This window comes from Lynx rufus, unplaced genomic scaffold (assembly GCF_022079265.1).
Source record: "Lynx rufus isolate CCGP_SWC_20201006 ecotype Redwood Valley unplaced genomic scaffold, mLynRuf1.p SCAF_1, whole genome shotgun sequence".
NCBI lineage: Eukaryota > Metazoa > Chordata > Mammalia > Carnivora > Felidae > Lynx > Lynx rufus.
The window spans coordinates 115585759-115601789 of NW_025814823.1; the positions used below are offsets into that span (position 1 = coordinate 115585759).

Sequence of the window (16031 nt, forward strand, 5' to 3'; positions counted from 1 at the left end):
CTGGATGCCAGAACCTCCAAGGCTACCAACAGGCCCCAACACCATGGGGGATCAGACCTCACACTGGGAACAAGGACCCTTTGCCGGGCTGGGCTGAACCTGAGCTGTTGGGTGGAGCACAGAGGAGCAGAGGGGGTGCGGGGCTGGGGGTTCCACTCACTGGCAGATAATACATCCCGTCCAGGTGCCCTGCCTCAGAGGCCCAGGGTAGCGGGGGACCGCTGAAGGCCGGCGGGCCCGGGGATGGCGGCATCGACAGGCTGGGGATAGGCCCATAGGCGGGCGGGTAGAGGCTGGAGCCCAGGGCCAGCGGGGTGTAGACGCGGCGGGGTGGCCCTGGGGGCGATGGCGGCAGCAGCACCTCTACATATTGCCCGCTCTCTGGGTCGAAGAGCAGCCGTAGCCGAGGCTGTCGCGGCGCCTCCACAAAGTAGTATCGGCCGCTCTCGGGGTCCACCAGGACCTTCCCCGGATACGCGGTCCCAGGTGGCTTCCGCGCCCCCTGAAAAGGGCCTTCTGGGGACCGGTCCATTGGTGGCGCTGACGCGGCGCGGGGCTGGGGCGGGGCCGTTCTGCCTGCCGACGCCTGGGGCTCCCGCGGGAGAGACGACTGGACGGCAGTCGCGGTCTCGGGGGCCACACGAGGCGTCTCCAATTTGGGTGCTATCCCAGGGCTCAAGCTAGGGTTCGCCTGAGGGGAGCTGGGACAGGGTGGTCTGGATGGTTGGGGGCCGGCTGGCCCTATGGGCGACTGCTGGGGTGAGGTGCGAGCGCCTCCTAGAGGGCTGGTCCGCCCCTGGCCGTCAGGGACCAGGCGCTGGACCTCCGCATCCCGGTTCTCTACGCCAGAACCGCGCACCAGGACTCCCCCAGGTCCCTCCCGCCGGCGGCCCAAGGCCAGTGCACCAGGCAGGCGGATCTCAGTGCGCGCGAAGGGTTTTGCCGTGCTGTTCTCTGCTCTCCGCCTCAGGACCCCGTTGGGCTGTGAAGCGTCCCGGGGGACTGTGTCGGGGGACGGCTCTGGGGGCTCGTAGGGGTGCGTCACGACTGGCAGAAAGTCCTTCAGATAAACAGAAGTGTAGTGAGCTGGGGCTGGGGACTCCAGCGCCTGGAACTCTTGTGTCTTGGATGAGCCGCCCTCCTCTCCGCGGGGTTCCGCCGGAGGCGCAGGCAGCCCCGAACCTGGTGTTCCCGGAGGAAAGCTTGGCGCGTACGTGGTCTTCACCATCTTGCGCACGTCGCGGGGCCGTGGAATGGCCACGCGCGGTCGTCCCGAGGCTGCTTCTCCAGGGCCCGAGACTTCCCGGTGCACATCGGCATCCAAGGTGCCCACGAGGCGACTGAGGGGCAGCTCGGGTGCATCCACTTCTGGCGACTGCTGACTGCCTCGGAAGGCAAGATTCCGCATCTCCCGCGTGGACGGACTCTGCGCGTCTGTGAGCTCGGGGGTCCTGGGGGCGGACGGTCTAGGCAGCGCCAGCTCCTCCTGTCCTATCCCATTTAGAGCTTCCGATGTAGGTACTATCGATGAGCCCTGCAGTGTGGGATCCCACGTCTCTTGGGGAGATGGGTTCCACGTCCCATTAGTACGATCTGGAGCCTCCAGTGAGGACAAGGCCGGCGGGGACGGGCTCCTATTGCCCTCTGCGGTATTCCCAACTGCAGGTTTCGGAACCTCCCACAGGGAAGGAGCTTCGGGGGATGGGCTTCTTGTTCTGGCAACACCCTGATTCCACTGAGAACGGATCGGTGGGGAAGGGCTTCTTCTGCTGACAGTTTCCTCGATAGCAGGATCCTGATTTCCCCAGGCAGAGGATGCCTCGGGAAACGACGGGCTACTTACTCTCCGAATAGCTCGATTCCACGGAGGCAGATTCTGGGGGGACGGGCAGTGAGGACCCCGTACGGTCCCATTTGGAGCCTGCCACAGTGGGGACGAGCTCCTAGGTTTTCCAGCCTTACTCGGAACCTCCCGGGGGTCCCTAGACTCAAAAGGCGGAGACGGTTCCCTCAGGATGGTTCGATCCAGAGTCTCTCGCGGGAACCGAGTCTTGAGTTCCTGACTGTGCGCCTCCTGAATCTTCTCCCCTGACTGCAGGAAGATGCTGGAACTAACCGGACCCAGCGGCTCGGTCCCCGGCGCGGGCTTGTCACGCCGAATCGCGCGCTCTCGGAGGCTAGGCCACGGCCGTGGTGCCCTGGCAGGGGCTGAACTATGATGCACGCGGGGTGGCCGAGACCTGGCCTCCTCCAGGACCTTTCGGGTACTGCGGGCCGTTTCCCGGGTCGCACACTCCAGCCGCCCCGTGGGCCCGAAGGTGGCGCTGCTCCGGGCAGGGGCCGCAGGGCTTAGTTTTCTGGCCAGCGCTGTCTGCACTAGACCCGCGGCTTCCTGCAGGCGGCCCAGCGACTCATCCAGGGAGCCAGTGCGCAGAAGCAGTCGGGGGCGCGGCGCGCCCGCCTCCCGCGGGGGGCTCCGGGGTCGGGGGCGCAGCTCAATTTGACGCTTGGGCACAGTCCGGGGTCTGGCGGGCTCGGCGCGTTCCTCCAGCGCCACCTCCACACACTCGAACTGCGCTGGGGTCCCAGGACTTGGCCCGCGGGGCCGCAGCTCCAGGTAAGTGGCCCAGCGGGAGCCACCGTTCGGGGCCTGAGGCGTCGGTGTTGCTGGAGCAGGAGTCGCGGGCCCGGGCGGAGAGAGGCTGCGGAAAGCTCGAGCGGTGAGCTGCTGCACCTCGCTATCCGCCGCGTCGGAGCGGCTGAACAGGGCCCCGGCGCCGAAGATGACTTCCATCTCCCCCGACGGCAGCATGCGCAGCTGGGGCTGGGGTGGCCGCGGGCCGGAGCCCGGGCCTCGCGGGAAACCCGAGCTGGTCCCGAGCTGCTGGCGGCTATTCTGGGCGCTGACGGACAGGCGAGGCTGCGCGCCCGCCCCCAGCGCAGGGGCCACCCCGGGCCAATTCGCTCGGCACTCCGCGTCCGGCCCAACGTCCGGGGGCTCTGGAGAACCCGGAGCCGTGTGGTAGGAACCTGACGAACCGGAGGAGTCCTGGCGCCGGGCGGGGACCTCAGGCAGGCGCCCTGGGAGCCCAGGCGGGGCTGGCGGTGCGAGCGCGGTCAGCATGGTGGGGCTGGACGCCGCGCACTACCTCCCTCACGTTAGCCTCCGCCGGTGCCGCGGACGCCCGCACTGTCCCCGCCCCGCCCGCGGGTGTCGTGGGGTCACCGCGCCTTAAAGCGGCCGCGTCCGCTCGCGAAGCGGTGGCGTCGCTAGCAGGAGAGACTTGGGCCCTAGGCTCTACCTTTCCAGCTTTCTCCCCTGGCACGGGCCAGAAGCCTAGGGTGCGTCGCCAGGCTTTGGCTGACATGAAGGTGAGGGAAAGGCAGGTGTGCAACTTGAAGCCAGGAGCTAGGCCCATCTCCACTCCTCCACAGGCTAGGAAACAGGCTGAGCAGGGGTCTGCCTAACAAGGACCATGGTGGTATGGATTAGAATGTGAGCCAGGGGGCCAGGACCACACTTTCAGACCAGGCAACTCAGATCTTGTGAGCAATTTCATCTTCTCCTTAGCCCCCAGTGTCTTCCCATCACCTCAGTGCACCCCTTCTCCCCAGCCTTATCATTTGTACTAGCTAGAGTTCATAAGGGTGTACCCACCACCTTCCTTGACCCATGAGCCCACGATCCGATAGAAAGCATTGCTTGGTAAGCTCCCTCGACCCGGAAAGTTGTGCCAGGGCCTCAGGTAGGTGCTGTCCCTGGCTGGACCCATTGCCTTTAGTGGGAACATCCTGGATGGGGCTGGAGTGCATAGCTCTAGCATTCCCATTCTGCCTTGGCACCTAGAACAAGCCCTGGATGCCTATGTGGGGGTCTCCTAGGAACCTCTGGGGGTAGCTGTGGCCCCCTGTATAAAGACTCTGAGGCAGAAAGAGCTCTGTGCTCTCCCAGGCACTTGCAAGGCCCTCACTCCAGCACCCTGGGGACAGGAACAGATTGGGAAGGAGTCACCACCTGTCATAGCCCTGGGACAATGACAATGGGCACCATTTACCCTTAAACTTCTGGCTTCGAGTTCCTACTATGATTCAGGCTCCAGGTGGCCTTGGAGCAAACGCATCAGCACCCCCATCCCCATTGTACTCATCCTCACACTGACCCAGGTTAGGCTAGACTTGACAAATCTGACTCAGCCTCCGAGTGGGTCTCCTGCCTGGGTATGTCTCCATGATCACCTAGCCATCAGAGATGGCTTGTGAAAGGATCAAGCCTGCCTATCATCTAGCCCTGCATATGCAACTTTAGCGAGTCCTAGACCCTTCGCAGACTTCCCCCACCTTAAAAATAGACATAGCATGGTCCTTTTCCCTTCCTTCCCTTTGGGAAGACTCGAGCTTCTGTTTGGGGGAAGTGTAAGAAGGTGCAAGTGTGATTCACAGGTATAACATAACATTATATGATGGAAATTGATTTCCCAAATTCATTGTGGTCCTGGAACCCATGATCTTTGATGTCTCTGGTCAGGACTTCACACACACACACACACACACAGAGCCCTTCCTGCTCTATAGCCAAGTTGGGAGAGTTAAATTTACCAAGGCACTGGGAGTGGGGTGGGGTGTTTACAGGTAACCAGGGGTAACCAGAGCTGTTTACATAGGGAGGGATTAAATACCAAGAGTAGGAAGGACAGTGCCTATTAGACAACAAAGTAGTCCTCCCCTACGCTATACCCCCACACTTTCACTCCCCCTACTATCCAAGGGAGGGAGGGAAGTGGCAGGGGCTGGAGACTTCAGCAGCATCTTTTTCTGAGCCAAGGAGTGGCCTGGAAAGTAGTGGTCCAAGGCCTGTCCCCCACCCAGTCCCTGGTAACTTGATTCTCCCTTCTGTCATGAAGGCCCAGGAGGCAGGCAGGGAGAAAAAAAAAGAGTGCCTTCTGCCTCTTCCCTGGGAGTCAGGGCACCAGTGAGGCCTGACGTGGCAGAAGCAGAAACCCACAGGGATGGGGACCCCCACAGCAGAGAAGGCAGAGGTCCAGCATTACAGCTACAGAACAGGAAGGTGAAGACAATTTTATTTTTCCCTGGGATGCTGGTGGCTCCGGGCCTGACGCGTCCCCGAGGCTTTCTTATGCTTCTGGTCCAGCACTTGGGCCATGTAGTTCTCCTGTTGCTTCTGGATCCGGTAGTCAGACATGTGATTCCTGCAATGGAGCTGGCTGGGCATGGGCTGGGGACAGTCTAGGGTAGGGACCAGAGAGCTGGCTCCCTACTTCCATCAACAACCCCCAGCCTAGCCCAGACGCCTCACCTGAAGATCTGTTTCTGCTGGCTGATAACTTGCTGCAACTCCTTAATCTCATTCTCTTTGCCATTAAGTATATCTTCTTGCTTTATAATGTGAGACTCAATTTCTGTGGGGGAGAGAGGCAGGGAGAAGGCGTGGTTCCCATCCAAAGGGCTCCTTCCTGAGATAAGGCATTCATTCCCTTATGGGTCTTTTTAGAACTTGGCTCTCCTGACCCAGGGGTTCTCCACAAGTAGCTGTTAACATCATGGTAAGAATGAGTTTATTATGGCATTTTGATAGGATGGTGACTGAGCGGCACAATGTCTGCTGAATGTGTCAGTGACTTCACAACTCTATTCTGGACCAGGTGACTCACATGAGGGCAGGAAAAGGCCTCTGCAGAGAGGTGGACAGTGCTGCCCAAAGGCAGGAGGATGAATGGCTCCAGTCCCTAACTCCTGCTGATCTTCACAGCTATCACCTCCTTGGCAAGACACTTCCTAGTTTAAAGTACAACCTCTCCCAATAGTTCCTATCCCTTTTTCCTGCTTTCTTTTTCTTCTTAGCACTTATACCTAATATACCACATATTTTACTCACTTTTCTTCTCTACTAGGATTTACATCCATGAAATCCATAATGATAAATATTATTTAAATTTACTGCTTTAACCCTAAGGCCTAAAATCGTACCTGGCACATAGAAGGTGCACAATAAATTTATTTGTGGAATGAATGACCAGGATATCCTCTGGGGAGTTAGGACTTAGAAACATCACTTAGTTCAGTCATCTCAATCCAACCAGATGTACTGAGGGCCAGCTGGATGCCCAGACTTGTGCTAGGGCTTAAGGAGAGAAGACAGGGCCCCTACCCTCAAGGAGGCAGCTCCTGAAAGAGAGTTAAAACTCAGGAACTGATCAGAGAACAGAGGGTGATGTTTTAGCAGTGTTAATATTGATGAGACAGTATTGCTACTTTGGGCAAGTTGCCTCCTCTTCTAGACCCATTTTCTCATCTGCTGACAGGGACAGCACAGGGGCGTGAGGTGAGAGGAGATAGTGGTAACAAAGCTTACCCCAAATTAAGTGCTCATTAGATGCAAGGATGATTTTTGTGTCTTGCATCAAAATCGAAAGAGGTTGTAGGGATGGGGGGGAGGCGGTGCTTCATTTACATAAACTGACCCTTGGGGAGCCCTGGAAAATTCTGATCCTCCTAGGAAGAAAATCCCACCACCTTTAAAGATTAGACAAATATTAACTAGAACACAAGGTCTAAAAAATGTAGAAATGCTGAAGTATTTAAGGTTTCAGAAGAGAAGATTTGGTAAAAAGTTAATGCACAGCATAGAAACGAGGAGACAAAGACACAGGAGAAGGAAGAGAATGAAAATGAGCTCACTCGGTCATAGGACCACGCCTATTGAACCTTCTTCCCCAGGTCACGCAGATTGATTGATTGTGAAGTTCTTTTGGGAAAAGGCATCAGAAATTTATGTGAATCTTTTAAAATAAGTTAGAGATGAATTTAAAATAAATAGCACCCACAGAGAGAATGGTTAGAAAATCCCTTTGAGAAAAATAAGAAACTATGTAAGTATAAAAAACAAACTAAAACCACAAAAAGGGAGGTTCTCCAACCTGGCCAACAGGCCAGAGGGAGGCTCAGGTCATGAGATTTGCTCAGGTGAGGGCTTGTGTCCCACTGGAGGGGTCTGGGACATTCTGGGGGAGGGCAGCCAGGTTCCATCCCCATAGCATACACACACACACACACACACCTTCCACAAGCAGACATAGAACCCTGTGGCTTTGGCTGATCTCTAGGAAATGCTCGAGTACCACCAGAAAAGAACTCTAGGTTTCTTTTAGGGAAGTATGGGGACAGGCAGAGAGACAGGAAGGAGTGGGGTCTGGTGGCCTTGGGTACAGAGGCAGTGACTGCCTGCTGGGCCCCAGGAGGCCCTACTGAGAGCCCTTGGTCAAACTGCCACAAGGCCTGTCAGCCCACCTAGTCAGATCAAGATATTGGCCTGTTGGCATCTTATTAGTAAGAGTACTCACCAAGGGAGAGAGGGCTGGATTGGTGGGTACGGGGTGCCCAAGACTTCAGGTGACAATCCATCAGAAGGGACTCTGAATCTCTTTTGGAATTGGGCTCTGGTCTCTGGCCTACTCAAAATCTGCTGCAATGTATGAAGCAGATGTTGCATGTGGAATTCAGATCTGTTCCTTAAACCAGGTAAGGGGAATTTAGTGTTCTGGGAAACTGAAAGGCATTCCTGGGATCTAGAGACACTGGGTGGCTGACAGAAAGTGCCCCACAGCTCATGGCACCAAGTGAGCCAACAAGGAGCCACATACATCTGCACAGAGCAGAGATGAAAACTAATGGCCTATGGACATATTATACTTAGCCTATACAATAGTTTTAAAATTTCTAAATCAGTTGCCAACACTAAAAAGTCAGAAAAGTTTCCATGAAAAACTGCCTTCCAGTTTCTTTTTTAAGGATCTGACAATACTGCCCCCCTGCTCCCCAGAGCAGAGGCACTAAGCCCTTGAGAGAGGGCATGGCTCTTCCTGTCACCACACTCCCTACCCCTCCCTACTGGGTCCCTAGCAGTCAGCTCCCAGATAGGACTGTGCTTGCCCTGCTGTTCCTCTTGTAACAGGTATGAGTGAAGTACACTATTTCTAATACCCATCAAAAGTGGGAAAACAAAAGTTGGACTAAAAGGTCGTATGTTTCAAGAAAAATGGGAGCGAGCCCATTCCTTTATGGCCATGAAGAATATTGTACACCAACTGCTTCCCTCATTTCCGTGGCCTGCCTGGTCCCTGAAGGCCTTTGCGATGGTGTGGCCCGCCTGGGCCTCCTGGTATCCTCAGTCGGGGGCAGAAGTTGGGGTGAAACCCTGCCCTTGACACAGGCACTGCGCTGTTAGGGAAGAGCCCATGTATGTAAGCGTGGGGGGGAGCACGGGCCTCCCGCCTACCATTGCACTTGGTGATGAGCTGGTCCTTCTTACTGGATTCCTGCAGGGCTCTGCTCTTGACACTGGAGAGCCTGGGTGGAGAAGATAAGACAAGAGAGGGTGGGAAGGCTGACAGGTAGCCTGGACCCCCAACCCTTCACAACCCTTTGAAAGGCCCACTCACGCTTTTTCAAAAGCCAGCTTCTCTTTCTCCAGCTGTTTAGATAGCACCTCTACCTCTCCAAGGGCAAATTGCAACTTCTCCTCTTCCTTGGCCAGGAGGACCTTGGTCTTGGCATGGGCAGCTTTCTCTTCCTGCAGGAACAGAAAGCAGTGACCTCATTACCCCTGAGCTACCCTAGGTCTCCTAGGTTCCATTAACAGCTCCATTTCTCAGACAGGCATATAGAAGCCAGGGTACAGGAAGATTCTGTCCTCACTACTAGGGCAGGAAGCTGTCAGAGGCCAATAATAACTGTGCCCATCCACAGGGATCCCAGGAAATGGGGGAAGATCAGGAGCCCACAGAGGCACTTACTTACCACCAGCTTCTTTTCCACTGCCTGGAACTCTTCTTTACTGACAAAATTTTCATCCTGGAGAACCATCTGCAACAGAGCCTGGCTCAGGGAGGGCCTGGGGCTGGTGTTGAAGGGGTACTCTCTAGGGACCAGGACCAAGGTTAGACAATGGGATGATACCTAGGATGAGACTTGGGCTCTGAACAGGGAGAATTTGGTTCCATAAGATTCACAGAGGCTCAGCTCTAGGTCCTGCCCTCAAGGAGCAACCAGTTTGATATAGGAGATAGCCCATGGCCAGTACTTCTAACACAGTGTGCACTATGATGGAGAAGCACAAAAGGTTGTGGTGCCCAGAGGAGGCCCCTGGTCTGGGGAAGGGTCAGACCTGCTTCTGGAGAAGGGGTTATCAGACATGAGCTCTGACTGGTAAACAGGGGTGGGCAAGAAGAGGGGGTGGAACAGAAAAGTGTTCTAGATGGTGAGAACATACATGAAAAGGCCAGCTGCAAAGAAGAGCTGGGTACCCTCAGGGAATTGCAGGTAATTGAATGCCTAGAGCTGCACGCACCCCTCAGGGTGAGAAATAGATGTTAAGTCAGTTTTGTTTCTGAGATGGAGATATCTCCCAGCTCTCTTATCAAGATAGAAAATAAAAACAGAAAAACCATGAACTTCAGCTGGCCAAGACTTTACCATGCCTGTCCAGGTAGTCTGTGGCTCCAATGCTTTGAACTCATGAACTAGGATTTGACTCAGAAGGCAAAAGCAAAGGGGCATTAAAGGGTCGCAGGCCCTTAAGTTAACATGTGCAAGGGACAAACCTGTGCTTACTGCACTCAAAATGGCGCTGCATTAGACACTGGGGAGGAGATGTCCATAATGGAAAACGCGTTATAGTTTCAATACCTGCATCTGAGAACCCCGGGGAAGCCAATGAAGTCATCTCCAATTAGAAGTGGGGAAAGTGAGGCTCAGTGAATACACGGGGAGATATCTAGTAGGCCTTACACAACCAGACAGAGAGTAGAAAGCGACTTAATTTTGTTTAAATTCCCTGGAAAATAATCATGAAGACCTTGACCCTTTTTGGCTCCACCCCTACCAGCCAGAACATACTCGGGGCCCGCCTCCTCCTGATTACGCCATTGGCAATGTGCTCTAAGCTCGCCATCGGCGTCGGAACAGGGTCTGGCCCCGCCCCCGCCATTTAGGTGTCCGGTCCGGCCCTCCCCCAGCTCTTCGGGCTGCATACCACATTCCTCAGCTGGTGAATCAGTTCCTCCTGAGACTCGATCACGTCCCGCAGTTGATCGAAAGCGAGACACACTGATCCTGACCCCCCCTGCGACCACCCGAGGGGCGTCGCCATCTTTCCCCCCCGCCAGCTCGTTGGAAATGTCTCTGGGCGCCTCACCCACCGACGTTCACCAATGAGAATGGGACGCCATAGAGCACCTTGGCAACCGGGGGCGGGGACTTTGTTTGTTAGTAGGGGTGGAGCCCGCCTCTTAAAGGAGCCACTCTCTTAAAAGCACAGCCTTCCCGTGGAGGAACTTCTAACAACCCTTAGGGATTTAAGTTTATAGTTTATGTGCACACCTGTTTTATCTTGTGTTCGTCACGCAGACCTGAGGAGCAGACGGGGCACGGTTTGGTGAACAGCCCTCACTCAGACAAGGCCCTCAGCCTTATCCCAGGGCCTGTTAAACTGCAAGACCTGTGAAGCAAGAGCCAGCTAAGAACTCCTGCATTTTTGACGTTAACAGCCCTCTTTCTCCCACCCTAATCTCTGGATTTCACCCAGAGTATGAGACTCCAGCCTCCTGTGATTTCTTTTACAAGTACGAATACATTTAGTGTTTAGGTAATCTGAACCCAAGCAATGAAGGGAAGCACAGACCAGAAAAGGAGAGTGGCCTCACCCAAGATGAAGAGTCCTCATACTCTGGTACCAGGTTGTTGGTAGCCACATTGGAGCCAGGTGCCACCATGTCAAAGTGCCGGGGACGGCCCTGAGAGATCAGGAGAACTGAAGAGGGGCATGAAAGACACGGAGAATGGAGGTAGACAAGGATAAAGTGATCACACATCCCCATTGAGGATATAGGGGGATCATCACATCCCCATTGAAGGCTTTCTTCAAAACCCAAATAAGATTAAATAAGCTTAGGAAAAATCGGAGCGAATATTCACTGAGTATTCACTATTCTGTGGCACCATTAAGCTTTTTCATGTGATCTTCACAATAACTTTGGGAAGTAGGTTATAATACCCTTAACCAGGTTCTATGAGAGTGAGTAACTTGCCAAGGTCAGGTTTTAACACAGAAAGTTTGATTTCAGAGTCCATGTTCTTAACCATGATGCTGTGTTACATTTTTGTTGAACATATTGGATACTAAAGTTATGGAAATTGAAACCCCCCAGGCAAGAAATGACTATATTAAGGAGTTTGGAAAAAGTGTTATCAGTGACCAGGAAGGGAAGCTGAAAATTCAGGTGGGCCACTCAGACTGCTCCCCAAAGCTCCTTAGGGACCTATTTTGGGGTTGGAATTTGTGGCCTGATAAATGTGACCATTCCTGTGAGTCTCCCAGTGGTAGCCCTTGTTTTATCTTTCCTTGTTTCTTGTTTTTGTTCTCACATCCTTGAGAGCAAGGCCTTTTCTGTTGACCAATCTTAAAGGGCCTAGAGCAGTACCATCCAATAAAATGTAGGTGATGGATATAGTCTATATCTGCACTGTCCAATACTGCAGCCACTAGCCACATTTGGCTGTTTAGCACTTGAAATGTGGCTCATGAGACTTGAGGAATTGTTTTAAATTATTAAAAGTTTTGATTAGTTAACATTTTAATTTAAATAGCCATAGTGGCTTGTGGCTACTGTGTTGGACAGCAAGGGCCTAGAAGGTGTCTTGTAGGTTGCGTGCCTCAGCACAGCGCCTTCTTGGAGTTTTGTCTATTGAATGTGAGTGTTCATCTGAATCACCCTGGACAAAGCTGCACATTCCTCTGGGGCAGGAATACCTGGATTCCCCCCTTGAACTGTCTCTTCTCTCTCAAGTCTTTAATGAGATGCTACTTCTTTTTTTAAGTTTATTTATTTATTTTGGGGGAGAGAGAGCATGAGCAGGGGAGGGGCGGTGGTTGGGGGAAAAAGACTGAATCCCCAGCGCAGAGCCTGCTGCAGAGCTTGAACCCACGAAACCATGAGATCATGACCTGAGCCGAAATCAAGAGTCAGACTCTTAACCAACAGAGCCACCCAGGCACCCCTGAAATGCTAATTTGATAACCCTTGCCATTCACATTCACCTCCAGAAGTTGGAATAGGCTGCCTCTCAGGGCAAAACTCTGGGGTGTAGTAGTCTCCACCAGCCAATTCCCCGGGGAGGGAAGGTTGTGAGCAAGAGAGAACCCTGGATCCAGGTCTGCACCCTGCATACCAGCATGAACATGACAGATTGTCCTCTGGTTGAGGACTGCCACAGACTCCCCCTCTGTATGTCAACAAACACTCCAGGCTCCTGGCCGGCCAGGGCTCAGTAAGACTCAGGATGGCATGACATCACAAACAGCTCTGTGATCCTGCCCCGGAAAGTGTTGCCTTTCTGCACAGGGTTGTCCTTCTGGTTGACGTTCCCATTTTCTGTTGCTGTATAACTAACCACCTAAAATTTACAGCTTAAAAAAAAAAAATCATTTTGCTCAGGAATCTTCCATTTAGGTGGGGTTCAATAGTGAAAGTTCATCTCTGCTCCATGATGTAGTATCAGATGGGATTTTGGTGGGGGGACTGGGAAAGGAGAGGCTAGAAATTCTGTTTCCAAGGTGGCTCATTGATATAACTGGCAAATTTAGTGCTATCAGCCGGGAACGCATTTGAGCCTGAGGACCAAGTTTCTTGTCCCTCTCCATGGGCTATTTAGGCTTTCTCATAGCATGGTGATTAGGTTTAAGAGAAAGCATCCAAAGTGATAGGAAATGGAAGATGGCGGGGGCACCTGGGTGGCTCACTCGGTTGAGTGTCCGACTTCGGCTCAGGTCATGATCTCACAGTTTGTGGGTTTGAGCCCCGCTTCGGGCTATGTGCTGACATCTTGCTCAGAGCCTGGAGTCTGCTTCAGATTCTGTGTCTCCTTCTCTCTCTGCCCCTCCCCCGCTTGCTCTCTGTCTCTCAAAAATAAATAAATGTTAAAAAAAACTAACAACAAAAAAAAAAGGAAATGGAAGATGTCCACTTCCTTAAGGCTTAGGCCTAAAAAACAGTACAGTGTAATTTCTGCTATTTTCTATTTGTCAGGAGGCCTCAGGGCTCAGATTCAAGGAGAGGGGACACATCCCACTGTAGTTTCAAAGAATTTGGGCTGCACTTCCAGCCAATGTGCAGATGACTTGTCATTTCTTTAAGGTTCAGCTCAGATAAACCCAGAATGAAACTTAGTCTAGTGGGGGAGACAATCATCAAATAAATACTTACTTAAATCCTAAATTAAGTCATTAACCAAATAAATAACATTATAGCTATGACAGGTGCTGAGAGGAATGGGTATTTTTTTTAAATGTTTACTTATATTTAAGAGAAAGAGAGAGACAGCGCAAGCGGGAGAGGGGCAGAGACAGGGAGAGAGACAGACAGAATCTGAAGCAGGCTCCGGGCTCTGAGCTGTCAGCAGAGCCTGTTGTGGGGCTTGAACTCACAAACTACAAGATCATAACCTGAGCTGAAGTCAGACGCTTAATTGACTGAGCCACCCAGGCGCCCCTGTATTTTTTTTTTTAAGTAGGCTCCAGGCCTGACGTGGGACTTGAACTGATGACCTGCTAATAATAAGAGTCATATGCTCTACCTAGGGGTGACTCTGCTGACAGCACAGAGCTCGCTTTGGATCCTCTGTCTCCCTCTCTCTCTGCCCCTCCCCAGCTTGTGCTCTCTTTCTCTCAAAAATAAATAAACATTAAAAAAAAAGTCATATGCCCTTAAATGAGCCAGCTAGGTGCCCTGGAATGAAAGTATTTTAAAGGGAGATTTTGCCCCGTCTGGAGTGTCAGGGAAAGCTTCTGTGTGGAAGTGGGATTTTGAGCTGAAACCTATTAAGATAAACCAGGAGGCACTTAACAAAGCAGGCAGGGGCAGGTGAGTGGGAAAGGGTTTCAGAAAGAGAGAATAGTATATGTAAGGTCCCTGGGGCAAAAGGGATTGGCAGAGTGTAGTAATTAAGAGGCTAGTATGGGGGCACCCGGGTGGCTCAGTCAGTTTAGCGTCTGATTCTTGATTGCAGCTCAGGTCATGATCTCATTCTCTTCTCTCTCAAAAAATAAAATTAAAAAAAAAAAAACCTCAAAAAAAGAAAAAAGGCTAGTTTGGCAGAAAAGAAAAAGATAGATGTACAGGGCAAGCAGGGTCAGTGGCCAGAAACTTGGTAGAACCTTGTTAAGCATTAGACCCCGTAAAGAACTTTGATGGTTTTTATTCTTGGAGCAAAAGAAAGCTACTGAAATATTTTAAGCGAGAGGGTGACATAATGTATGCTCTGGGAAGATCTCTCTGGTTGCAGCAAGGTGTACAGATTGGAAGTGGCCCTGAGTAGATGCACAGAGACTACTTAAGAAGCTATTGCAGTTTTTATCAGAAAAAGCGGCTGGTAGTTTGGGAGTCAGATGGTGTCAGAGGAGATGAAGAGAGTAGTTGGATTTAGAATGTTCTGGAGGTCAAACTGATAGGATTTAACGAAGGAGGGGTTACAAGACAAAGGAAGTCAAGGTGTTTGGTTGTCTACTGCTGCAAACTACCCCAAAATGTAACGACTTAAAACAGTAACTATATTGTCATTTGCTCATGACTCGGTGGTTTGAACAGGGCTTGGTGGGACAGGTTATTTCTGTTCTGCCCATCAGCTAAGGTGGCCCAAACAGCTCAGCTTGGATCTTCTGTCTGGGTTCTCAGTCCTTGCTGCCAGCTCACTTGTTTGGTTCTCCTCTCCTCTCCTCTGCCTGGTTTCTCCATGTGGTTAGCTTAGTGGTCTCAGGGTGGTTGGACTTACATGGCAGCTGACTTCTCCTAAGTGCAAAAATGGAAGCTGCTAGTTTTGCCACATTCTTTTGGTTAAAGATCAAAGGCCAGTCCAGATTAGAAAGGGGACTATGCAGGGCATAAATATTAAGCATGGTCCTTTGGGAGACTTCAAATTAAGTCTACCACACGGTTTCTTGGCTTTCTGACTTTCACACCTGGATCAATGGTGGTGTTATTCATGGAAATGGGAGCACTCAGAGTATTTTTCTGTCTTCTCTTAAAAAAAAAAAAAAAAAAAAAAAAAAAAAAAAAAAAAAACCACTGCAGGGATGCCTGGGTGGCTCAGTCGGTTAAGCGTCCAACTTGGGCTCAGGTCATGATCTCACATCTGTGGGTTCGAGCCCCGCATCAGGCTCTGTGCTGACAGGGGAGTGTGCTTGGGATTCTCTGTCCCTCTCTCTCTGCCCTTCCCCCACTCTTTCTCTCTCTCTTAAAAATAAACATTAAAAAAAATCACTGCATTCTGTAAGAAGGATGATTATATTTCAGGTCTCTCTCCCTCAGAGTTGATTTCACTGAAGCCTCAAACTGGATCACATTCCTGTTAAAGAACCGGAAGGTTTTCTTGATTTCCCCTTTGACATTCATCCCACTGGGGAGCTAACTTGTCTGAAGTTAGCTTTGCCCTCAGATATGAGCTCCAGGAGCTGGAGCTGTGGTGCTGGGTCTCACTTATTCCCCAAGCCCCATCCCCAAAGCTCAGCCCACTGGACACACAGTAAGTTCTCCATCTTTGCTGAATTGAATCTCATCTCTATCTTTCTTCAAATGAAAGATATTGTTATGAACCATGTACTCTATATTTTGAATTTGTGTTTTTGTTTAGTAATCTCTACGCTCAAAGTGGGGCTTGAACGCATGACCCTGAGATCAAAAGTCACATGTTCTTCCGACTGAGCCACACAGGCACCCCCATGTACTGTATTTTTTTTTTTTTTTAGTATTTATTTTTGAGAGAGAGAGAGAGAGACACAGACAGAGTGTGAACAGGGGAGGAGCAGAGAGAGAGGGAGACACAGAATCTGAAGCAGGCTCCAGGCTCTGAGCTGTCAGCACGGAGCCCAATGCAGGGCTCGAACCCACTAGACGTGAAATCATGACCTGAGCCGAAGTTGGAAGCTTAACTGACTGAGCCACCCAGGAGCCCCTGTACTGTAT

At 51.9% G+C, this 16031-nt stretch overlaps 2 protein-coding genes across 2 annotated transcripts; both read right to left on the reverse strand.

Moving 5' to 3' along the window:
- Nucleotides 1-58: 58 nt before the first annotated feature.
- Nucleotides 59-3124, reverse strand: PROB1 (proline rich basic protein 1). The gene has a single exon (XM_047074656.1). It carries the CDS (start codon nucleotides 3122-3124, stop codon nucleotides 59-61), a length of 3066 nt encoding a protein of 1021 aa, XP_046930612.1.
- A 1953-nt stretch (nucleotides 3125-5077) lies between these two features.
- SPATA24 (spermatogenesis associated 24) lies at nucleotides 5078-10165 on the reverse strand. The gene is made up of 6 exons (XM_047098103.1): nucleotides 10049-10165; nucleotides 8815-8880; nucleotides 8457-8587; nucleotides 8294-8364; nucleotides 5315-5417; nucleotides 5078-5207 (listed from the first exon to the last, which is right to left on the reverse strand). Exons 1-6 carry the CDS (start codon nucleotides 10163-10165, stop codon nucleotides 5078-5080), a joined length of 618 nt encoding a protein of 205 aa, XP_046954059.1.
- Nucleotides 10166-16031: the final 5866 nt, after the last annotated feature.

Coding starts and splice junctions, on each gene's coding strand:
- PROB1 (XM_047074656.1), bottom strand. CDS start 3,124: ATGCTGACCGCGCTCGCACCGCCAGCCCCGCCTGGGCTCCCAGGGCGC.
- SPATA24 (XM_047098103.1), bottom strand. CDS start 10,165: ATGGCGACGCCCCTCGGGTGGTCGCAGGGGGGGTCAGGATCAGTGTGT. Junction 8,881..10,048: donor TTCACCAGCTGAGGAATGTG/GTATGCAGCCCG, acceptor GCTCTGTTGCAG/ATGGTTCTCCAGGATGAAAA. Junction 8,365..8,456: donor AAGCTGGCTTTTGAAAAAGC/GTGAGTGGGCCT, acceptor TTCTCCACCCAG/GCTCTCCAGTGTCAAGAGCA.